This window comes from Pteronotus mesoamericanus, unplaced genomic scaffold (assembly GCF_021234165.1).
Source record: "Pteronotus mesoamericanus isolate MK-2021 breed Mesoamerican mustached bat unplaced genomic scaffold, CSHL_Meso_final contig_101, whole genome shotgun sequence".
NCBI lineage: Eukaryota > Metazoa > Chordata > Mammalia > Chiroptera > Mormoopidae > Pteronotus > Pteronotus mesoamericanus.
The window spans coordinates 16,706,919-16,731,407 of record NW_026555001.1 but is presented as its reverse complement, the minus strand read 5'-3'; the positions used below and the strand labels follow the sequence as shown (position 1 = coordinate 16,731,407).

At 53.2% G+C, this 24,489-nt stretch overlaps 1 protein-coding gene across 1 annotated transcript in view; it reads right to left on the bottom strand.

Annotated features, from left to right (window-relative positions):
• The window catches only part of DNMT3A (DNA methyltransferase 3 alpha), a 97,195-nt gene that overhangs the window by 16,261 nt on the left and 56,445 nt on the right, over positions 1-24,489 (bottom strand). The window contains exons 5-6 of the mRNA XM_054568936.1: positions 20,124-20,167; positions 19,524-19,670 (exon numbers count right to left, since the gene is read on the bottom strand). Of these exons, the coding sequence (XP_054424911.1) occupies positions 19,524-19,670; positions 20,124-20,167 (191 nt within the window). The remainder of the gene's footprint in view (positions 1-19,523; positions 19,671-20,123; positions 20,168-24,489) is intronic.

The window sequence follows — 24,489 nt, the reverse complement described above, 5'->3', positions numbered from 1 at the left end:
GGCCTCCTCATCAGAGGAGACTGCCTGGGGTAGTGAGGGAATGCCGTTTTGTTCTGCGTTCACTCTAACCCATCTCCCGGGCGAACAATAGGGGAAAGAAGGGTTAATTCAGGTTTGGCATTTGGGCTATAGGCTCCTACCCCCAGCTCAGAAGACAACACCCCAGGGGGGCTGAGAGATGGGCCAGGATCAGGGAGACACCGCACTACCCTCGGCCACTGTGGCTCAGGGAGGCCACTTTGCCTGGAGTTTGTCCAGCCTGGAAAGCTGCTGGTAACGCCACTCTGGTGGAGGCAGGGCCTCTCAGTCCAGTCCCACTTCCACCTCCCTCTGCACTCTGGCCGCTTCCTGTTCCAAGGGTCAGAGGTCTGGGTACCCACGCGGACTCACGGCTGGTGCAGCAGATCCTGGGCTGTCCCAGGCGCCCCTGCCGTCATGGGCTGGCATCAGGCTGCCCCCCCAGGCGCCCGCTGATGTGCCACAGCCCCTGTCAGGGTTGCACTGCTCCCTCCATCCCCAGCACCACTTCTTCCTGGTGGCCCGCCCGGTGGCTTCCACGGACACGCAGGAGAGGAAACTATCCCTCTCGAGAGGCCACAAGGTTGGCACGGCCTGAGGACAGCATGGTCCACCAGCCAGGAACACAGGTCACCAGGGAAATGCCGACAACCCAACTGCCTGCCAGCTCGGCAAAAGCGCTGTTTCCAGCCCAACTCCTGGGCTCCCAGCGCCCCTGCCTGGGGCCTGTTCCCCAGCCCTCACTGACCGCTGCCCCGCGCTCACAGCAGGGCTGCTCTCCCCGGCCCCTGGCCGGCCAGGTCCCACCTGAGCGCAGGGAGGAGTGGGGCTTGCGGCTCCTGAGGAGGCAGTGGGTGGGACAGGAGTAACTCAGCATCTCCACAACTCGCGCTAGGGAAGCATACTTGACTCTTCTCAGCCCACAGGACCGCAGCGGCCCAGAGGTCCCCCCACCGGCCCTGCCGCCTTCCCGCCCCCCCAGGGCTCCGTCCAGGAACCTACCCATAAGGCCAGGTGCAGCCCCTCTGAGGTCCAGCTCAGGTGTGAGCCCCAGGCCTGGAGCTCTCTAAGTAGCTGCCCGTCTGGGGGGAGGGGAAGGGGGCGACGGGACTGGGGGCGGAGGGGGCCAGAGAGAGGGGGAGGGGGGAGGTAGGGGGGGAGGGCTTGAACATTTTCTTTGTCTAGAACTCCAGGTCACGTGGGCCCCGCTGGACTGCCTGGTTGGCTGCAAGCGGGCCGGGGGAGGGGGCCGGCCCTCCGACGCTGGCAGTGGGCCAGCCCCTCTCCTCTGGGCCGGGGGGCGTGGGGGCCGCGGGGCGAGGCTCGGCCCTGCGGGTTCCCAGGGCCGGGCAGGGCAGGGCCGGGCTGCCGGCGGTGCCGCCTCCTCCTGAGGCCCGGCCCTCCCCGCCCCCTCGGCCCCTATTCGGCGGGAGCCCTGCGCGGTCCAGGCCGAGGCGCGGGAGCCCCTCGGGGCACCACTGGGAGGAGGCGGAACTCGTCGCTCTCTGTCCAGGTGCGGAGGTAAGCCGCACCGTGAAAGGAGAGCTGAGGCTCCGGACAGTCAGGGTAAAGTTGTTAAAAGTGAGTCTCAGAAGCATACCAAAATAAAGAGAAAGAGAAAGAGAAAAAGGTCACAGAGGAGCGGAGAAGCCCAAGAAGCCACAGGGAAACTCCAAGCTCCCAGAGACGGACTGAAGACGGCTGCACGGAACTGGGAGCGCTCCAGAGCAAGAGGAGGGGAATTCCCCGCTACAGGTGGATAGAGAGGGGCGCCTTAAAAAGTCAGCTGAGCGGTGCATGCTTTGAAATCCTCTTCCTAACCAAGTCCCTGGGTTCCATAGGTCACTTTGGGTCGGCTTTGAATTTCTCACTTTCCTTTTGCAAGATTTTGGGGGTGCTAGTTCAAAAGTAGAATAGTACCCCCCTTGCCTGGGGGTGGGGAGTTAGGAACTTGGTCCAAGGCCCCCTCCCAGTAAGTGCCTGAAACCAAATTGTGGGTAGTACCCAACCCTATATATACTCTTTTCTCCTATATATAAATATCTATGATGGAGTTCATAAATTAGGCACAGTTAGGGATTAGCAACAATAAAATAGACTAATTACAGCAACATACTGTGTGATAAGTTATGGGCATGTAGTCGCTCTTGAAACACCACTGTACTCATCCTTCTCTTGTGATGATGTGAGATGATAAAATGCCAACATAACGAGATGAAGCGAGATGAACGACTAAGCATTGTGCGTGTTAGGCTGCTATTGTCCTGACCACCTGTCAGGAGGGTCATCTGCTCTGGGTGATCCCCGATCATCGAGCTATTACTATGTGGATGGTGGGGAAATTTATTAATTCCAGGCTGTGGTCAACTTCAGGGAACTAAAACGCAGAAAGCCAAGCTGCAGATAAAGAGGGAACTACAGGGTAGTGATTCCTTCATTCCCAGTCAAGTAACTGCAGCTCAGGACCACATTCCTCTTCTCCAGGAGCCTCCAGGTGGAGCCTCAAGGTACCACCTCAACCACTTCAAGCTCCCTCCTCCGCTGGGGCCCCAAGGAGAACAGGCACACAAGGAATTGATAGATAGGAAAAAGCCATTGAAAAGCACACACCTGTAAAGATAACTATCACAAATATCAAGCCCAAGGGGTCACGATGGCCTAGAGGCCAACCAAAAATGGGTAGTATGGATGGTAAGTGAAGATCAAAAGGTCAGTGAGGAGCACAGACTGGGCCTGGAGAGGGGATTAGATTTGGAATGAGGTAGGATAGGCAGGGCACAAGAGATGTCAGTGTGGGGAGGAGGGGAACCGTTGCCACCTCCCTCCTCCAACATGACTAAAGCCACATGGTGCAGAGAAAGGTGTTGCCAGCTAGATGCTATAGCAGTGAAGAATAACTGCAGGTATTCTGACGAGAAGGGGTGAATTAGTGGTTTGGAAAGCTTAGCCCAGTTTCAGTTTGCAAGGTGAAAGGGCAGAGGAACTGCAGGTGAATGTTCCCAATGGGAAGGCTGTGGGCCAGTGGCACTTGTGAGAAGATCTGGACTTGGGCTCTGGTTTTACCATCATAACCCTGAACAAGCCACTTAACCCCAAGAAGTCTGTTTTGTCATTTGCAATACAGAAGTGATGACACCTGCCCTTCCAGGCCCTGGAATATCAGGACCTCTTAAGGGCCACTGAATGCTCTAGGTGCCCGGCTTGCAGCCACAGTCAGCTGCAACATACCAGCTCGGACAGGTGCTGGCAGGATGAAGTCAAGGGAAGCGTGGTGAAGGAGAGCCCACCAACTCTCCTGGGGCTTAGCGCCCTTCTGAGCAAGCAAGCCCTGAGGAGGGAGGAGGACTCCAAACCAGAGCACCTTCTCAAATAATTCTTGGGGAGTACAGATTTCCCTCTCCCGGCCCCAAGTGAGACCCAGAATCCTAAAGCAAGAAGGAGCCATTCTGTAAAACACAGGCCCTTCTCTGTTCCAACTCCTCTTTCAAGCCAGGCAAGGTGTTTGTTTGGTACGATTTTTCAGTAGACCCCCAGGCAGAGATGAGAAGCCCCGGGTTTACGCCTCTGGCCGGCTCCCACCCTTCATGGAATGTCATAGGACTTGCTTAGCTGCTTCTCTCACCGATGCCTGCTCGGCACCTGGACCCGTCAACAGACGGCTTTTGGCCCCACTGCAGGCCCCCTCTCAGAACGAAGCCTGCGATCTGGCTTGCCTGGCTTTTTCTAATAACATTCTATCTCATCTTCGGCATCTCCTTTTCCATTAGCGTAGATGGCTAAACACCTTCTCTTCTACACTCCGTTGGTTTTGGAACTTCTTTAGCCAGGGCTCAGAGTGTCAGATAGGACCAGAGCCATCAGTTTCACTTTCTCTTGGCTGACTTAAAGAAGTAGACTCTCAAACACAGCTCCCATCTTAAGTAAAAGGAAGCCCAAACTCAAAGGTGTCCCCTCACTAACATAGGGCACCATCCCTCTCCTGTAGCCAGCAGACTGAAAAGGTTACCCTTTGCTAGTCTATCAGAGATTCATGTCTTTGTGCTCCGTGGGTAGAGACAGACCCCAAAGCAGAAAAGATGCCACCATCTAGGGCAAGAGTGCCTTTAGTAAACAGTCAGGAAAATAACCAGGGCAGCCTTCCAGGATCTGCAGGTCCCATTTGTCCTCAACTTTCCCGAGTGACCCTCCCAGGCTGATTACTGGGATAGGTCTTTTGATTGAGATAAAGATAGTCGACCTGAAAAAGCAGAGTTGTGTAAAACACCCAGGTTCTTAAAATGTTATGAAAAGGATGTGGAAAGGAAGAACTCCTGGATGAAAAGAAGATCTGGTGGCTGTCAAGAGCCTAAAAGGAAGGTTGGAGAGAGGACCCACCAGGGTCCTAAAGAGAAGGTGACCTGGAGGAGAGGGCGCACTTCCTGCTTGGCAGGCAGAGAGCAGTGACTCAACCGGCCTGATGAAAACACCTCTTAAGGACACCTGACTCTCTGAGCCCCGAGCCTGTATTCGTCAAGCAAACTTCTAATTTTAATAACATTTTCCAGTGACTCTGATATCAGCCAGTTGCCAGAAAACAGCAGGACAAGCACAAGGATCTGTGCAGCAAAGACATGTCCTGCATTAATTTGGGAAAATTAACTTTCTGGTATATGTCTTGTGTTTCCCAAGAGTGTGACCGTGATGTGCTGTTAATTTGACTTTCCAACTCACAGAACTAAGACAAGACACAAGGCCACGAGTCCCCCAGCCCCGCCCCACACCAAAGGGCAGTCACTCGCACAGGTCCAGGTGGGAATGCCATGCCTGCCTGACCAGCTTTAACTCAAAGTTCAGCGTTCAGGTCATGCTCTGTCAAAATCCAGGGCCCACAGGATGTAGGGAGGTTATCATGCTTCCATAAACAGGACATTTACCACCTGAGTCCCCTTCCTCAAAATCAGAGAAGCCACAGTCCCTGGGAAGCCATCTGCCAGGCCACACACTGAAAGTCACTGTGCATTTTCTGCCACACAAACATGCCCACTGACCTCAAGGCCAGGAGAGCTCATCCAGACAAAGGTTTATGAGATAAATATGGATGTCTACTTTGATCCTGTCCTCCCACCTACCGCTCAACAGCCTCAAAGCCACAGACTAGCCCTCTGACTACCTGCTGATGACATCACCACTCTGCGTGGCACTCAAGGCCCCCACAATCTGCAGCACGTACGTCACACACCCCACACTGTCTGCCTACTTGCTAGTCCTCAAATGCGTGGGGGGTTTTGTGCCTTTGCTCATGCTTTCCTTGCCCTTCTCCTTCAACTCCCACCAGCCCAAATCCTACCTCCCCATCCTTCTGGCCTAGTTCACCAATTACTCCCCCACGAAACTTTCTCTAGACTGGCACTGTCCAATGAGGTAGCCACTGGCGGCATGTGCTATTTAAATTAAATAAAAATAATTCAGTTCCTCAGTGGCACCAACCACATCCTAGGTACCCATGAGCCACTTGGGGATAGGGGCTCCTGTACTGCGTGGCGGAGAGTTTAGAACTTCCCTATCATTGCAGCAGGTTCTGCTGGACCCTGCTGCTCCGGGTTCTTCCCCTACTGAAAAGTCATCCTGTCCCTCCTCCTCTGTGCGCTCTGTAACCCCCTCGTGGCCCCTGCCAATCTTTGCCCAGGCTAACGTGATTGTGCACTCAGCTTTTTCCTTCACGAGATTAAAAATTCCTGGAGGGCAGGGACTGGATCTTATTTGGCTTCATATGGAAGCAGTGTGCACCAGAACTCCTTGCACATTGTAGAGGATTAAAACAGTGTTTGCTGAACTGAAACCAATGTTGTCTCAAGAGCCTCAGCCAGAATCCACCGCCCAAGTTCCCGGTGGGGGACAGATACTTTCCATTCTAAAGGTACAAAGAGGTCCAGGTCTAGGATACCCCAAAGAGGCGAGAATCTTTGTTTTCCTATTCCCCTGCAGTCCACATGGAAGTTGCAAGCAAATGACCAGGACTGGGCTGCTGGCAGTGAAGCTAAAAATAGCGACAAGCCAACAGCAAGGAGTTGGCAGGACTTGTTGCTAGGGAGACCAGTGGCAGAGAGAGCAACTAAGCAGGGGGAAAAGTGTCAGACCTGCCCAGGGAGAGCAGAGGCCATGGTGGGGGTGACTTGAAGTTGACAGGGGTCCAAGGCTCCCACCTAGAGATGTTCTGCCTTCTGGCAGCTCCTGACTAATGCTTTAAGTGGGGCAAATGTTTCCCCTGTCCCTCAGTAACCCATCTCCATGGAAACCACCATAACTGGGGTGAAGTACCAGCCCCTGGAAGGAAGGCCTCTGCCTAGAGATGGTTGTTATGGCAACATCCCCCCTTTCGGTCATTCTCTCCTGGCTCCTCCTGTGGGGGAAAGGTGGGGGCCTGGACTGGGCTTAGCCGGCATGACCAGGAAATACCAGCTTTCTGACAAGGGCAACCTGCAAGGGGATCTTCACAAGCTCCTGGGAACCCAGAGAGGCCAGCCAGTCCTCAGGACAAGGCAGAGTTTCCTCTTCTTTTCAGGAGGGCCTCACACATCACCTTGCCAGGAAAGTCCCAAACTCACTCAGGTTTACATGTATCAGGATCACCCAAGGAGGTTTTAAAAAAATAGAGATTCCCGGGCTCTCCTATGGAGATCAGCAGGCTTGAGGTAGTGCCCAGGAACCCATTAAAGCCTCCCTAGGTAGTTCTGATACCTAGGTGTGAATGGGGCCGGGCAGTCTGGTTCCCAGGGTGGTGGCAGCCCAGGCAGATGATTTGAGCTGAAAGAAAAATCCATCCTCTTTCGGAGGAAAAGCAAAAGGGTCACCATGGCAACCTGCCGTGTGCTGGCTTGGCTGGGCTCTGTGCCACCATCCCAAACTTGGGCTCAGGAGACGTGTGGCATTTAGGCAAATGCCATGGGGCAGGAAGACCCCACTCACCTCGCCAGAGTTTTAGAACCCAAAGAGGCCGTGCTCCACAGAGCAGTGCACCTCGGACCCTGACTGAAACACACCCAAACAGGAGGACCCATCATTTACTGGGCATCCCAGGCACCTGAGAGAGCCAGGCTGGGGGCGGACACCAAGGAGGGGGAGGAGGCGGCGCCTCCACCTTTCTGTGACTCACAGCCTCATTGTGTGCCCAAGACCCAGCACACAGGCAGCCACAGCCCTCATTCAAGACAGCGTGCAATCAGATAGTAAATGACGTGGCTGAGATGCTTTCTCCTCCTGCGGAAGGAAATTCAGAGAGGCCGGGATCAGCAAAGGCAGTAAGACACAAGGGAGGGAGACGGTGAACTAGGAGGGGTGTAACCTCCCAGGTTTCTCAGACAGGAATGGCCAGGTCTCTGGGGGTATCTGCAATTGCATCTGCTTCCTGCCAGATGACGGGAGGGGGAGAGGCGCAGGCACAGCTGTCTGCCTATCTGCTCGGACGGGAGCTGCCTGGCGCCTGTTGTAGGATCCACTCAGATAAATTCTGATCCAGAGAGCAAAATGGCCCCTTACCTCACCTCTCCCCACCTCTCCCCTTGCTCCCCCATTCTCTCCCTGTCACTGCTGCACTTCCTAATGGTGTGTGTGTGTGGAAGCCCGAACTTGCCAGACCTGCCCTAGGCTTCCGGAACTGCAGGTGCTACTGCCTTCCTCGCTGCGCCCGTCTGCCTTCTCTCCCCCAGCAGCCCAGGCCTGCTCCACCCGGGGAAAGCAACTCCCCAGACACCGCTCTCCCTCACAGTCGCTTCCAGCCCCCGGCCGGGAGTGGCCGGCTGTGCCCCAGCCCCTCCAGGGAGCCAGGAGGCTGCAGGCTGGGCAGGGGGCGGGGGTGCTGAGGGTCCCCAGACCTCACTTGCTCCTGGCCAGGAAAATCAACAGGAGTGGCTGTGAGGCCTCAGACTGATCAGGGGATCGCAGCTGAGGACAAGACCTTCTGTACATGTCTAGCTTCTCTGGATCAGTCTAATGGGACTAAACTATCTGCTGAATATTACAGATAAGATCAAAGGAAGTCAGGAGGGCGGAACATTCGAGAGGTGGAAAGAACCTTATGACAAGTTTGTTTGAGGACGCTTCGATGTTGTCACTTTGCTTTAGAAACCTGACCCTGGAGAGAAGTGTTAATTTCATACTTGCAGAGGGATGTGGGTCAAAGGCACCCTGTAAACCCCAAAGGCCAGGGTTGCGCTCCCCACCCCTCCTCCACCCGGTCGCTGGGCTCCAGGGGTCAAAGGGTGGGGCCTCAGGACCACCATTCAGAGTCAGGCATGCGGACCCTCTCAAATTTCAGGTCCAAAGAGAAGACGCAGGAGGAGCTCAGCCTACAAGCTTAGGGTAAACTGGGCTGAAAGCAGCGGGAACGCCTATCATCTCCATCCCAAAGGAAAAATTTGAATTCCTGTACCAAGTCTTTTCCGGCCTCTCACCCCACCCATGTTTGGAAATGGTCCCCTAGCTCTGCCAGCCTTAAAGCCTGTCCTTCTTCCTCGATTGGGTACTGAACCTTAGAATCAATCACCTGGAGAAACAGCTGGGCCATGCCCTTCACTAATGACCCCAAAGCAGGGGCCCCGCCGGGGCAATTACAACAAAACTCCCAATGTGTAGATCATTCCAATGTGCAGCAAGACCCCTGGTTGTGGGGGGCGGGGGGGGGATGGGGGGGCGGCGGTCCATGAGACAGAAAATGCATCTCTGGGGGAATCTCTCCTGTGCCGAATTTAGTTTACCTTACATCATCGAAAGCTTGAGCCCTCTCAAACTTTCACAAGCCCCAGAATCATCCGGGCACCAGGCTAGAAAACGGTTTCTCAGGAACCAGCACACAGATTCTGCCCCCGTTGTTTCAGAATGGGGCCTGGGGAATGTGCCTTTTCAGTGCACTACCCAAGTGACTGTAAGGAAGTAAGACACAACCCACCTTTTAAAAAACACTGGCTTCTGACAGAATCTTTGGTATGTATAAAGCATGTCCAACTCAATTTCAATTTTTTGGTTTTAGGGTTTTTTTGTGGGGATTTTTTGCCCCACAAAGTTGCCTTTCAAACTGCACCTAAATTCAAATATACAAGAGACTGAACCACTTTATCCCTATTTTTGCTTGATTTATCTAAGATGGAAGTGAAATATGAATATATTTATACTGCCCACCATCTATTGGCTAAAAAGGAATATGGCATCTGAAGGGTTATGAAAGAAAGGCAAGTAGGCAAAGTGGTGAAATTCACACACACACACACACACACACACACACACACACACACAGCTGACAGGGAGAGTGTAAACTGAGAGGTGAGGGACAGTGTGGCCACAGAGACTTGACAGGGGTTAGAAAGAGCTCCAGGTAGGTGACAAGGGGGGCTTCATGGGCCTCTAATCAGTTCCAGAACTCCTTTCGGAGTCTGTCCCTCACTGTCCTGGTCCTTCCGATGAGGGGCTGCTCTCCAGCCTGCACTTGCTCTCCAGGTCCATGGCTGACACCTTGGGAGCTGACTGCTCACCCTTGCCCCACCCTGCCAGCTTCTCAAAAGCAGCTTGTCTAAAACCTACCATAAAAGCCCGCCCCTTCTAAAAAACATCTTCATGACCTTGAGGTAGGCAGTCAGTTCTTAGATACACACACACACACACTTCGTTAGTGTGTGTGTGTGTGTATCTTTCATGGAGAAATCGAACTTTATTAACATAAAACGGCTTCGGCTCATCCAAGTACATCCATTCTTAAGAAGATGAAAAGGCCATACCACCGTCCCGCCTCAAATCCACTTTTCCTGCATGATTCTCTAGTTCAGGCAATGACACCCTCTCCCACTCCCCAAACACCGGGCAGGTTTCTCCCTTCAACCAGAGACAAGTTCTATCAGTCTTTTCCTTACCTGAACCCTCCAAGCCAAATGTAATGCCCCCCTAACTGGTCCTGCTTTTAAAAGTCCTCTCTCCGGGCCCCATACGACGCTGCCAGGGTTGTCTTCCTAATATACACACCCAGTGCTCTCACATTCCAGCTCCCTACTGCACAAGGAAGCCTAAATGTCTCAATATGACAAGAAGGCCTTTGACGACCTGACCATCTCCCTTTGTTGTTTTATCTCCTTACATTCTCCTGGCAACTCCCGCACCCTAATGACCAAATCTCCTGCTGTTCCCTAAACAGCCCAGGAGCTTCATGCTTCCTTCTCTTTGTCCTCAGTGGCTCCCTTCCCTAAAATGCCTTCCTTATGTATCCCTACAGGAATTCTCAAAGGACACCTCCTCCAGGAAGCCTTCCGGAAGTTCCCCCGAAGTTCCCTTGCCCTTCTTTGTGCTCATCAGACTTGGTGCCAGAAGCCCCAGGCGAGACCCGCGCCCCCCTGACAGGGAGGCTCGTGGAGAACACTCTGTACACTCCCACTCCTTCGCTGGGCAGTGCATGCCTCGAGCACCGGGCCCGTTCATCCCCTCCAGTGCCAGCACAGTGCTCTGTGTGTCTAGTAAGTCCTTAGTTCAAGTCTGTGAGCTCCTGCACCTAATGTACTGGCTCCTTCACAGAGTCACAGAGTCCAGCCTCCTGCCCCATGCCTGAGCATCCCAGGGACCTCCTTGACAAATGGTCTGGTTTTTAAAGCAAAGCAGAGCAAACATCACCATCATATCTTTTCCAATGTCTGCCTCCTAGAAAGTGCTATGAGAAAGCTTCTGATAGTTAAACTAAGTGTGCAAGAAATCTTGAGGCGCTCTGAACTCCAAACTCCTAGACGATTTTTTGGACCACCTGCCTTAGGAGCCCCCTCAATGCCCTTCCCTGCAGCCCCTGTCAGGCAAACTCCTGTTTCAGCGAGGGGACTGTATGATGTCCCTTCTTTGGCAAGTTTCCCCAAGGTCCTGGGCAGGGCTAGTCAGTTACCCCCATGGCCCCATTCCTCAAATTTCTATAATAGCCCTTCCTGGATTTCAGCAGCATAATGTATTCACTTACCCATCCACCTCTCCCAGGGGAGGGGGGCATCCCAGAGCGGGATTCTGAATTCTCTGTAAATGTGTTTCCTTAGTGTTTACAAAACGTCAGGGCACAGGAGATACCCTGACACTTCCGGTGTTATCTTAAAGCTTGAGCACACGGTATTCACTCAGTTAGGGTTCAAGAACTCTTTGAAATAATTTGTATGATTAATGAAAAAGAAAACGAGCAGTAAGGAGCAGATAGCAGATCGAGGCAGGTTTTTGGTGACCAGAGCCAGAGCAGGGCTGAGGTCCCGAGCTAAAGAAATGGCATAAGATGCTGTGTGTGTCAGAGGGCGGGCACACTCTGCCCCATCACCTTCTTAGTGGTGAACTCAAGCCCCTCCCTCATACCTAGACCTAGTGTTTAAAGATGCATGTCATGTTCCACCTCCCTGCTCCCCGCATAAAATGACAGAGAAGAAAACAGGGACAGTAGTGGAGAGGGAAGGAGCACTAGACTCTAGTACCAAACATGTGAATTTTTTAAAAGTTCTTTTAAAAGAATCCTTATAAGGATGCTTGAAGTATGTGCCTCTAGAAGAGGCATTTACATGAGTCTGAGAGCGCACTCAAATATTTAATTCAGAATTAGGGACAAGCCAGCGAAGGAGACAAGAGGAGCTGCAGATCAGGATTCCAGTCCTCCTCCCCCCAAATTAGGAAATTCTAGAATCTCTGGGGTCTTCTAGTCTATATCTGTCACATTACTAATGAGAAAACTAAAGTGAAGAGAGGAGAAAGATCCCCTGGAATTGAGCAGGGGCACAAGCTGAGACCAGAACACAGGCCTCCTGAATCTCATTCCAACACTCTTCTAACCCAATCTTACAGCGTCCAACAGACAATCATGAGACAACAGCGATTCAAGGGCAAGGGCTCTCCCGATCGAGTGGAGCAGGGGGACCGTTACCAAGGGCCTTTAAGGACCCAACCCTGGCACAGATGGAGCTGCCTGAAGGCCTGCAGCTGAAGAAGTGGGGAGAGGAGGCAGCTGGGGGGAGGGCCCAGCCAGCTCCACGCCTCTCTCCTAACCCCATACCTGTTTCAGGAGGAGCCAAGACTACACACTGGGAAGACTTGGTTCTCATTGAGCCATTTGGGTGCGAAGAAAAGCAGCATGAGATCTGGGGCCCAGTTCTGCCCGAGCGACCTCCCCACAAGGATATCCACGTGGCTCTTCCCTCCTCCCCCAGAGGGTTCTTAGTTTCCTAACAGTAAAGTTGGGATGTATATAGTTCTCATAGTAGTTCTGGATCATATGTCTGTCAAACAAGAATTATACGATTTAATAATGCATTTGATGGCCTTTATTCAAGGGAGAACAATCCATGGATTGGGGGAAGATAGTACCTCACAAGCAGTGGACCATTCTTCCCGAGCATTAGAAGAGGCAATGCGGAAACAGCACAGGATTGGCTAGGAAGTCAGGGATTTCCTTATAAGGCCAGCAGGTCTTATATCTAGAGAAAGGTAAACTAGCTAAAGCTGAGTCGGAGGATTGAGATTGGTGTCTGTTGGGTTTCCCTGACAGGTGTCTCCCGTAAGTGCAGCTGACTTGGGTTCGGGTTTGTGACGTGGGCCGGCGCCACTGGGGCGGCCTCCATTTCGTGGGTCCTGATACAAGAATTTGTCGTAGTTTAGGATTACAGTGAAAGTAGTCCTCTTGGCACTGTGCTGGCATGCAGTAGGTGCTCAGTAGAGCCCTTCCCCTCTGGCCTATGGGTTCAGGCTTTGCTGCGACCAGCTGCCGGATCCTGGGTGAGTGACGACCACCCTCCCTGCCACTTGCTTTCTCACCACCAGAAAGATGGGGGTTGTTCAAAGAGCTTTTCTCTCTTAGATGAAGGGATCACTCCAGTGTGTAAACAGCCCACCCACTTAAGAGACAATGGGGAACCTCTATGATGACAATGTCACAGCCTATCCGAAAGGCCAGCAGCCCTGGAAGTCACAACTGCTTTCAGGCTGTCACAGAGTACCTTTAAAACGTGTTCAGCCGTTTGGTAGAGTATACATACTGTCATGCCTCCTCCAAATGGCATCATCATCTCTTTGAAGGCAGATGTTATTTTTGAGGCCAGTCTGCGCTAAGTTCAGGTTTTCATTAGTCTATATATGGTGAATAAGTGCAGAATGTTTGCTGATCATCAATACCCTAAAGCTGCTACTTTACATATTTTGCCAGTACTTTGGCTTTAGTTCTTAATGGTCTACTTTGTGCTGTCATTTCTCAAGTCTCCTATACTAAAGCCCAGGAGATCAGATTAATTCACCTATTCCCAAAGCCCCCGGCACAATGCCCCCTACGCAGTAGGTGCGTGGTGATGGCTTATTAAACGGAATACAGCGCAGCAGGAGGTGACCCTCTGGACATTCACAGGCTGTTCTTCCCAGGGCAGACAGGAAGCAGTCTGTTGAGACTGCAGGGTTATAAAGCAAGAGGAAGCAACATTTGCTCAGCTCACAGAAGCAGCAGCGCAAATGGCCAATAAACATATGAAAAGATGTCCAACCTCACTTATTATCTGGGAAATGCCAATTAAAATCATAACAAGATACTATTTTCCCCAACCATTAGATTAGCAAAATATTGATGTTGGCAAAGGTGGGAGTCTTCTCATACCCTGTTTGTAGGAGCATAAATTGGTGCTGCCCTTTTTGGAGGGCAATTTGGCAGATTTTAAAAATGCAAAATACACGTTCCCTTCAACCCAGCATTTTCTCTTTCTAGAGAAACACAGATGTACAAAGAGGCATAACCAAGGATGTTTATTGTTGCAATGCTTATGCAGTAAAACACTGTAAACAACACAAATGCCCAAGAAAAAAATGGTTAAATAAAATCATGGTAATCCATATGGTGGAGTATAACAGTAATTACGTGGCTAAATTGCCCAGACTTATTGTAAGTGAAAAACCAAATTGTAAAATGAAACTACGGTGTGGTTCCATTTAAATAAAGGAAAAAAAAAACTTAAGTAAAATTATATATTTACACACACAGATAGATGGATAGAAAAATCAAGTCAGGTACCTCTGATGGAGGAATTAAAATGCGGGGGAGGGGTTTTTACAATAAGAATGGATCTGTGTGAAACTACTATAATTTAAATTTATTTTTTAAAATGATTGAGCTGATATTATATACTAGTCCTGCCCTAGAAGCTTTAAATGTTATGTATTACCCTATTACCCCAGACAACTCTGGAATTAGGATTATTTATTCACTCAGCAAATCTTCCCCTGTCCCTCTGAATGCCAGCCCGGGGGGCAGAGGTGTTCTGAGTACCAGAGCAGAACTAGCTCGGGGTGAGCGGAAGCAGAAACGAAGCGGGCGGGTGCGGCGCTGAGGGAGATGAGACCCGCGGGGAAAGCAGCCCAGCCTAGCACGGTGGAGGGACCTCAGTCTGGCAAGGTTAAGTGATGCCTGAGGTCCCACACCTGGAAAGAGATTAAGTCAGCATTTGAACCCACCTCCAAAGGCACCCTTCCCTTCAGGAATGTGAAGTATTGCTACCTGCTGGGCAGCCTTCGGGCAGGGAAGGGAAGGTTGGGTCTGAGTGTTGGGGGAGGGGAGGGGACAAGAGACTAGGATATTTGGGCTGATGATGGTTTGTTATCGTCACTGTTTTTTAAAAACAGACTTCTTTAATTTATTGATTTGCGAGAGGGAAGGGGCAGGTAGAGAGAAAAACACTGATTTGTTGCTCTACCCATCCACGCCCCCTGTGGCTGATTCCAGCCTATGCCTTAGATCGCACGGCAACCCTGGCTCACTGGGACGACATTCCAACCAACTGACCCAACTGGCCAGGCCTGTGTTATCATCACTATTTAATATGTATTAAGCCTCTAGTGAGTGTAAGCAGGCGTGAGTCCCTCCCTTCATTCAGGTTGGGAGTCAGGGAAGAGAGCAGATCCTAGATCAGCAGGACACGGTATCCTCGCTGAGGTAATTTAGAATCAGACTGGAGTGAAGAGATTACTGAGAGAGCCTTCCCATCGCCAGGCTATAGCTGAGTCCATAAACCATAGGCACACAAATGGAGTCCGCAGCGCCCATACCCTCTCTTCCCCCACCCCCCGCCTGGATGGCTGTTCCAGCTGCTTGGCTCAGCCTCTGGGCTCCTCTGCCTTGCAGTGTTGGGGACCAATTAAGTTATACATGTGAGAAGCCCTTCCTAAACCCAAAGCACTCCCTTGGGCCCTTTTGCTCTGATAATCAGTAGAAAGAGGGTCCCAGGACTTGCCTTTCTTTGGGAGGAATGCCTCATGGCTGCCCCCCCACCACGGGAGCCTGGGCCGTCCTCCCAGGCCAGGGGAGACTCTCCCGGGCTCACGCACAGCAAAGGCCCAGTGGGACCAGCAGGAGCACAGGGTGAGGAGTTGAGACATCATCTTACCTGCCCACACAGGTCCTCACACCCCATGCTATTCTCCAGGTATACCTGCCAGCACCCCTGGAAACCAAGGGCTTGGGCCCTGGTGTGGAAATCCAAGGGCCAAGTTCTCTGAGAGGGGTCCCACATTCACCAGCCTTCCAACTGCATGGCAATCAACAGGTGTTTGTTGAGCCTGTTCTCCCTTCCCAGTACCAGTTTGGGTGCAACGGGAGAAGACACTCTATGAAACTCCATGCTAAACCCAATAGTATTATCAGTAAGGTCTACAGGAGTGTAGAGAAGGGAAGAAGTCAGTGTAGACTAGAGAAACCCTGGAGAGCTTCCTGGAGAAGGAAGCAGCTCTTGAACTCAACTCTGAAGAATGAAGAAGGGAAAAGCACAGCACGAAAAAAGGCAGAGAAAAAGTGCATGGCAAGTAAGTATATAGGGGCGGCTGGTCCCTCATATTAGAGAATGGTAATGAAGTGGGGTGGGTGACAGTGAGGGCTGAAGCTTAGAGAAACAGCCAGTGGATCTCTGACGCGAGAGGGGAGACAATAGAGACCCACCTCTGTTCTGTAGCAGGGCCTGGTCACAATTAAAGCAGTTTGATCTTTAAAAGAATTAGTAAAGAGGTGCAGAGAACAGGAGCTGGGACAGACAGAAGACAACAGCTTCCCAGCCCCAGCAGGAATTCCCACTTCAGCCTCAGGGAAGCAAGAGAGGCTCTATTTTCCTCGTCCACTTATTTTAAATTTCATTAATTTTGTGATATTCTATGTCTTAAATTTTGTGTTTGTGTGTTGGGGGGTAGGAGAGTCTGAGGAGGTAGGCAATCTCGGATGGACAGAAAAATAAAGAGTAGCCCTCACTGGATAACTGTGGACCGACTGAAAAGGGTGGTCACTGGAAAAGGAAATTACACAGAGGAGGATGTTTTAGGGGAAGAGGGCCCCACAGGGAAGGGGCAGGTACAGACTAGAGTCTGGTGGGAGCCCCAGAGCAGAGCACACAAGCCCCGCCCACCTTGGCCCCGCCCACCTTCCTGCTGCTCTCAGCCCTATTCCCTGTATTCTACCACCACAAACTTCCACTCTCGAACAGGCTATGCTATCTTGTGTCTCATATATTGTACACTTCTTCCTGTAACACCCTTCCCTAAATTCCAAATCGTCCCTTAAAAGCCAAAAGCCACCTCTTGCTAATGCATGGATGACCTGCGGAATGAGTCTGAGTCCTGCCCTGGCTGGCCTTGTGTGGCTCAGTGGCTTGAGCACCGGCCTGTGAAAGGTCACAGGTTTGATTCCTGGTCATCGCCCAGGCCTGGGTTGCAGGCCAGGTCCCCTGTTGGGGGCATGTGAGAGGCAACCAATTGACGTTTCTCTCACACACTGATGTTTCTTTCTCTCCCTCTCCTTCTCCCTCCCTTCCTCTTTCTCTAAAAAAAAAAAAAAAAAAGTAAAATCTTAAAAAAAAAAAAAATGAGTCTAAGTCCCTCTAGGCAATGCTCTCCCTGAAACCTCATCCTTCATGGGATGGCCAGGCTTCCAGCAGCCCCAGGGCCTACTCTGCGCTCAGGTGTGGAGGGCTCTGGGTGTCCGCTCCGTCATGGTGCCCGGCAGGGACTTTTTTAAAGAGCAGGTGTCTCATTCTGAGCTCAGGAAATGCTGGCTGGGCCTTCAAGTGACACTGCCTAGGAAACAGCGGGGGGTAGGGGTGGGATGGCTTTTTGGAGTTGGGGGTGGGGAAGAAGCAGAGGCCAAAGGTTTAAGATTTTCCAGAAAAGCTTTTGATGACTGTTGCAGTGGGGTGGCAGGCTCATGGGGGTTCATTATACTACTCTACTTCCGTGGGCGTTAGAAAGGTTCACGACAAACCAATCTTCTTAAATTTTAGGAGGAAACTTAAAATTGAGAAAATGTATCTATCATCTTCACTTTTCCAGCAAGTTGAGAAAAGATTCCTTTATTTATTTATTTTTAAAGATTTTATTTATTTTTAGACAGGGTTGGAAGAGAGGAAGAGAAAACAGCGATTGGCTGCCTCTCACATCCACCCCCCCCCCCACCCCCTGGGGACCTGGCTCGTGCCCTACGGAGAATCAGACCTGTGACCTTTCAGTTCGGTTCACAGTCTGGCACCCAGTCCACTGAGCCACACCAGCCAGGGCAGGTTCCCTTTTATATTACAACTGAAGGCAAGCCTCCATACTGCTTTTCAAAAGAGCAGTTGGAGGACTACAGAATTTCTAGAAGCTTTTGTAGGCCTAAAAATCCTTAAATCTAAGCTTCTGGCCCCAAGGCTAAGGAAGGGCAGAAACAGCACCGTGCATAACAAGGGCTTAAAAAGCAAAGCCCCTTCCCATGGGTCCAGGAGGTCAGGCGTGGGGTGAGGGATGACAGGGAGGAACAGTCTCAGTGACCAGTTTCCATCCCAAAGATCAGACTTTCTGCTCAGGGTCAAGTCCCTCTCTCCTCCTCCTAGACGTGGACTGGCTGCCCCCTTTCTACGCTCTACCAGGAAAGTAATCTCTGCCTTCCTGGATTCTGAAAGAACTGGAAACAATCAAGTCGCCAACCCCCCACCCTGTTTTGAACTTTCTCTAGAGAAAGCCCCTGAACAATGTCCTGCGCATAATGCTGCCTTTGCAGGCCTGGGGTAAAGACAAGTGAGAGTGACGGTGAAGTGCCCCAGGTGGTGGCCATTCACAGCATTTCACATTTCCGCTCCCTTCCTGGCGTTGGTAGGTCAACATGCCTTCTCTCTACTAATCAAACATAGGGGAGAGTAGCCCTGTCCTTGGTGGTCGGGTCTTCCCCGGGCCTTTCCTTCTCCACTCCTCCCCTCCCCTCGCTGCTGACACCCTCTGTGGGCTGGCTCCTGCCCACCGCACGACCCCCACCAGCTACCTCCAGTTTGTCAGATGCAATGGGCACGTCTCAACGATTTCAGCTTCCGCAGGGCTGGGTGGCCACTCTCCCTGGGAAACCTTCTCTCTGAGACCCCACTCTCTTCCCTCAGCTTCCTCCCAGGCCCCTGCTTAGTCCCCACTGCCCGCCACTCCTGCTTTCTATGAAGCCCAGAAACGTAAGGGTTTCTGTAAATGCAATCCTGGAACTTGGTTTCTGCTGCCACCGCAACCCCTCCCCCCACCGCCTGCTGTGAGCTCATCAGTCTCCATGGACTTAAACACCAGGTTCTGCTCTCGACTCCCTTCCCACCTTTGTGTCTGCAGCCCGCACCTTCCTCTACCCCGGTGCCAGGCACCTCGGCATCTCACCCTGAACTCTTCATTCCAAAACCTGTTCCTCCCAGTCTTCCCCATCCGAGCACATGATACAGCTATCACCAGCATTCCGGCCAGACCCCTGAGGGTCATCCTTGAGCCCTTCCGTCCCCTCCCCTGCAGCCTCCCATCCATCAGCATACCCTACTGATTCTATCTCCAGCATCCTTCCTGGATCTGTCCTGTGTCTCCACTGCTGCCCCTTCCATCCACATCAAACCATTTCTCTGCACAGAAACCGTCAATGGCATCCCAGTGCGCTCAGAATTAAGCCAGCTGTTGGCTGGCCCCTGTGAGGCCCTGCAGGATCGGACCCCTGTGATCTCCCAGCCTTGCCTGACTCCACTTTCCCCACTGCTCCTTTCCCTCCGGGCACACTGGCTAGTCTTTCATTCAGCGAAACAAGTCAGGGTCTTGCTTGTGCTGCTCCCTCTGCTTCGAATATTCTCTCCCGTCCGGCTCCTACAGAACCAACTCCTCCGTTCCTTTAGGTTTCCAATGTCACTTCCTCCAAGAAGGCTCTCCTGACCATCCACCCAGAACAGGCCTCTGTTGCCCTCTATTGCAGCCCCTGCTCACTGTGCTCTGTCTCACCCATCAGAATGGCAACTGCATGAGGGCAGGAATCGCACAGGCACAGAGGCTAGCACACTGCCTGACACTCGGGAAGTGTTCGATGAACATTTGTTGAAAGAACATAGGAAGCAGTCACTGCCCAGGGATTAAGCAGTCCCTGGAAGTGTGAGAGGGTAACCTGCAGGAAACTGACAACAGCCTCAGCGGGCGGGGGAAGCTAACTTCTGGTTTTCCAATACTGTGGCACCAGCTGGGGCCCAGGCCAGAAGGCACCTCACCTCCCTTTTCCAGCGTGCCAGCCACTCGTCCCGCTTGCGCTTGCTGATGTAGTAGGGGTCCCCCGCCTGGAAGGTGAGCCGCGGCATGGGCCGCTGGCGGAGGCTGGACTCCCAGCCCAAGCCACCCCGAAGCCGGCCCCGGGAGCCCTAGGACAGAGAGACAACAGAGAGACAGACTGCCATTAAGGTGGGCACTGACAGCCCCACTGCAGGGTTTGTTCCTCATGGAGGGGAAACTGAGGACGCACTCACCTCGAACAGAAAGAACACAGGAGCTCTGACTCCTGGCCAGAGGTGTCAACCCTGCGAGTGCTGGGCAAGGCCCTGTCTGGGCTGGAGACTGAGGGGTGGGGTGGCGGGGACACAAGGACAGAAACCGAGACCGGAGGTGCTTGGTCTCGGAGGGGGACTAGATGGCCCCCTTGGGGGACTTCCAACCTCCACACCCACTTCCTCTCCTCCTCACAGAGGGACGTGTAAAGAAGGGGACAGGGGCCACCTCAGGCTCCCCTCAGACACACTCGCCACGGTTGGTCAGAGCAGTGGCTTTCTTCTAGAATCGGGATCCACAGAGCCCCTGGGGTTGAGGAAAACACTTGCCTCCATTTTCATGGTTTCGATGTTGGTCTCCTTCTGTTCTTTGCCTGTGGAGAGGGAAGAACAAAGGGACTGTCGGCAGAGTTACAGGAGTGGCTCAGAGGCCCCACCTTGTGCCTGGGGTGCCTGCCATGGGGACGGGGTCCTCCGACCACTTAGTTGCTCATGTGTCACACCTGACGGCCCACGAGGTACCAGGCACTGCGCTGGCTCCGCGGACTCAGAGCACGGCTGAGAAGGGACTGGGGCAGGGTGGGAGGCCCAAATCGAAGCGTCAAAAGCCAGGGCTGTGGTTTCCGGCCCCCAGACTCTGTCCAGGCGCACATACGGGACCATCTACTGTAGAAAAAACAGCCCCACTCAGCCCCTCCCAGCCAGCAGAGCGCCCTCCCAGAGAAGGGGCCACACCGTGCGCAGCCTCCCTGGGGCCTGGGATGGAAAGCTGGCTTCTCTGTGTGGGCCCTGGAGTGGAGGGGGCAGGTACAGGGCCACTGGAGCAAGACGCTGGTGAAGCAACTTCATTTCTATGAGACTCAGTTTCCTCATCTGGAAAAATAACGACGCTGGAGATAATTTCTAAGGTCTTCCTGCAGCTCCCAAACTATGGTTCCATTATTAGTGTCTGTCTCTGTACCCCATTCCCCACCCCATTCTCAGGTTTTTAAGCTCAGCCTTTATTAATTCCAGAAGACTCGGACTGTGATGGTCTCCTTGAGACCTCTGTGACCTCTCCTAGCCTGTTTCCTCACTGAATTAAGGTAGATGACCCTTCTAAAATCTTTATGATATTGAGAACATTAAATGCCTAGAGCAGGGCTTGGGTAGAGTAGGTGCTCAATAAAAGTTAGCGTTGTTCCCCTTCCCTAAGGCAGCAGTTCTGGCGCCTCTTCCCTGCAATTCCTCGTGTGGGTCCTGTCTCCGGTTCATGGGGGGAAGGCTCCCCTGCGGGCAGAAGCCCCAGTGGCTGTTTTCAGGAGAACGTTCTTCTCTCCTGTCCTGCTCCTGGTCCCGAGCAGGTCCCACATCTCTTCCTAATACCCCTGCCCTCCTACCCTGTCCCCAGCGGGCGCTCACCTCCCTCCCGAGGCCAGGTCCCAGGCCCAGCACCACCCGAAGGGCGTGGGCGGCTGGGAGGGGGGGTTGGGGTAACTCCGCCTTCCTGGGCCTCCTACAGGAGCTCAGAGGGAGCGAGCCCTCCTCCTACCTGAGCCCCCAGAACTCCCTTCTCTGAAGCCAAGAGTTCTGAGTGTGGGCCCACAGGCAGGAAGGTCACTAAAGCTGGTTCATGGTGGCTGGGTAGGGGGAGGAGTGGGGAGGGCAGAGGCGGAGGGGGACACGAAGAGCCAAAAACGGAAAAAACAGCCCCTACTTCACCTCCTGGCTCAGAAGCGGAAACCCGCCACAGCACTGAAGGCCTCTGAGTCCTCAGCCCCCAGAGGGTGTTTCTTTGCTTCGCTTTCACCAGGCAAGACTCGCCTGTGAGCAGGGAGCGGGGCAGTTCTGGGTTACCGCACACCCAGCCCCGAGCCCCGAGGGTGCGGGGGTGCGGCCGGGGGCCGCACCTGCAGAGGCCGGGGGCGTGCACGCGCACACTCCCGCGCCTGCACGTGGGGCACGCCCTGCCCGCCCGCGGGGCCGAGCTGGCTGGGCTGCGGAGGGCGGCCCAGGGCGGAGGGCGGGTGGCAGGCGGAGGGAGGAAGCGCGCGTGTCAGGGCTTTGAAAGTCTCACCCGGACTTTCTCTTCCAACATGTTTCCTTTAGGCCCTATCATCTCTCCGCTGCCCGCTCCCCAACATTTCCTCGGGCCCCTAGAGCGGAGCTCCCCATCCGGCCAGCGGACCCCCTCCTCCACTGAGGGCTCGGCGACTCTCCAACCCGCAAGTTCTGCCCCGCGAGGCTCTGCGCTGCCAGGTGGGGGCGCCCGCCCTCGGGACCTGAGCGCACCCCTAGGACCTCCAGCGTCTCCTGCCCGGGGCCCTCCCTGACATTTGATATATGGGAGATCATTTATTCATGCGAATGAAAGCAAATCAGCCGCTGAAAGAAATTGTAAGGATGAGGGAGTACTCCTCCAGCCCCCAGATTTTTGCGGAAACTGAGGCACGGGGAATGGCGTGATTTACTACCAGAGCTGGGAAGACAGTTCACTTTATACGGCACCAACCTGATGTTCCCCTTTTCCTAATGCCTGGCCCCGGGCTCCCCAAAACGGAATTACTTTTCCTTAGGTAGTTTCTAATTGCCTTCCCTCTGGAATTTTCTCCCGGACGGACTAGCCTCCGCGCATGCCCAGTTGAGTGATATCACACACACACTTGAGCAAGCAAAACAACAAACTGGGCTGCCTCAGAATGCGGCACTCGTCCGGAGTCAAGGAGGGTCAGCTGCTCTCTCAACACTTCCTCTGCGGTTCGTCCATCTGCTCCTGGCCCACAACCAGGGTCACAGGCCCGGCCAGGTGGCTGTGTGCCTCCCAGGTTGGCCCTGGCAGGCGTGGTCCTAGAGGCAGCTGAGGCCGTGCTGCTTCTAACACTTACCTGTTGGTCTGGGGCTACACGCAGTGGGGGGCCACCCCAAATTCCCTTTCAAATGAACCTAAATCTCCATGACAGGGCTGGGGCCAGGCTTGCCCCCGGAGGGCAGTCAGTGGACCAATCCTGGGTGCTCAGGATGAGTAGAGAGGACGTCTGGCCAACCCTAATCTGGCCCTTTACTAGTTGTATTATCTTAGGTAAGTAACGGAACTCTCTGAACTCTCAATCTCCCTGTCTGAAGAATGGGGATAAGAGAGTCTTCCTCACATGATCACAGAGATTGAAGAACACATCAAGGGCAGGGCTTCTCACTTTTACATGCATTGAAATCACAAGGATCTCTTTAACGTGTAGATTCTGATTCGTAGGTCTAGGCTGGGGCTTGTGTTCCTAACCTCTCAGGTGATGCCAAGTGGGCTGCTTAAGTAGTGAGGGTACAGAACACTCAACTCATTCAAGAAAAGAAAGCCACTCCACAGTCGTCGTTACTGTTAGCATCGTGATGGCATCAGTGCCGGGAGTGCAGGAGCCTTCTTAAGGCCACCACCTGCCTGTCCAGGTGGCTCTTGTCCCAATTACTCATCATCTCCCCAGTTCCTCCTCCTTTCTCCTGGCTGTTCTCTCAGGATCTGGGGCTCTGACAGCGCCCACAGGGGGTGTTCAGCCCACAGGAACTCTGCCTTAGAGCCCTCCATCTTTCCTGCATAGGATCTAGTGAGAGGGCTTCCAGGAGAGACAGAAGGAGTGTGCTGAAAAGAAGCCTAGAAAGAGGGGAACTGAAAGGAGACCACGGCCCAGCCCCTTCCTCCCTGGGGCCTTCATTTCCTTCCTCCTCAGAACCAAGCAGCAGAGCATGTACTCTCTGTGGCTGACGCTGGAACGGTGGCCAAGCCTCCAGCAGGCCATGGCCCGCCCCTCTAGGTACCACCTCGCCAGTTCAGCATCGGGCAATTCACAGCGGCCTTCAGGGACCCCCCCCAGCTCTGACCCCTGCCCGACTCTCCTCTGCCTGGGCTGCTACAGCCACACAGGGGTGTGGAAGCCACATTTTAGAGATCAAGGAAACTCAGAACGTTTCTTGCCCACCATGCTCAGCACTAAGATTCTGAGGAAGATCTGCCCAATGCAGAAGTCGCCCTTGAACCTTCTCCCCCCTTACCCCTCCTGTCCCTGCATTTGTCCACCTCTACCCATCTCTGCTGCCACCTCACTCACCCGAGCCCCGCTCTTTCCCTCTGTGCCTGCAGCAGCTCCTAAGCACTGGCTCTGCCTCCCGGCCCCTTTGTTCATTGCATTCCAGCATCCAGATGGCAAACTGATCTTTCCAAAATGTAAAGCACATGGTGTCAGCCCCTGGGAGGGTGGCCTCCAAGGCTGCCCTGGGCCTGTCTGCTCTCCCCTCTTTGCACACCTGTCTCCCTTGCCCTCTCCACTCGCCTTGCAGGTTCCTGTCAGGTCCCTGAATACCCTGCTCCCTCCCACCTGGGAGCCCGCAGACCTGGCCTTGCCCCCTCCCTGCACCACCCCTCACCTAGTGAAGCCTAGCTCCTCCTTCAGTTTAGGTTAACAACAGGCCAGGCCGGCTGGGTTCCTCTGTTATTATAGTTCCTCATAGAAGCATGTTTATTTTCCCTTCAACAGCTTATCTCTGTGTATAATCACGGCCTTTTCAGTGAGGATTTCTCATTAATGTCCCTCTCACCAGTGGACGGTGAGGTCCTTGAGGGCAAGAACTAGGTTTTTGTTTGTGTGGATTTCTCCAGAGCCTGGCACACACCAAAAGGGTGTTTAATAAATACCTGTTGACTGACTGAAAAAGGAGCTCCTGAGAACAA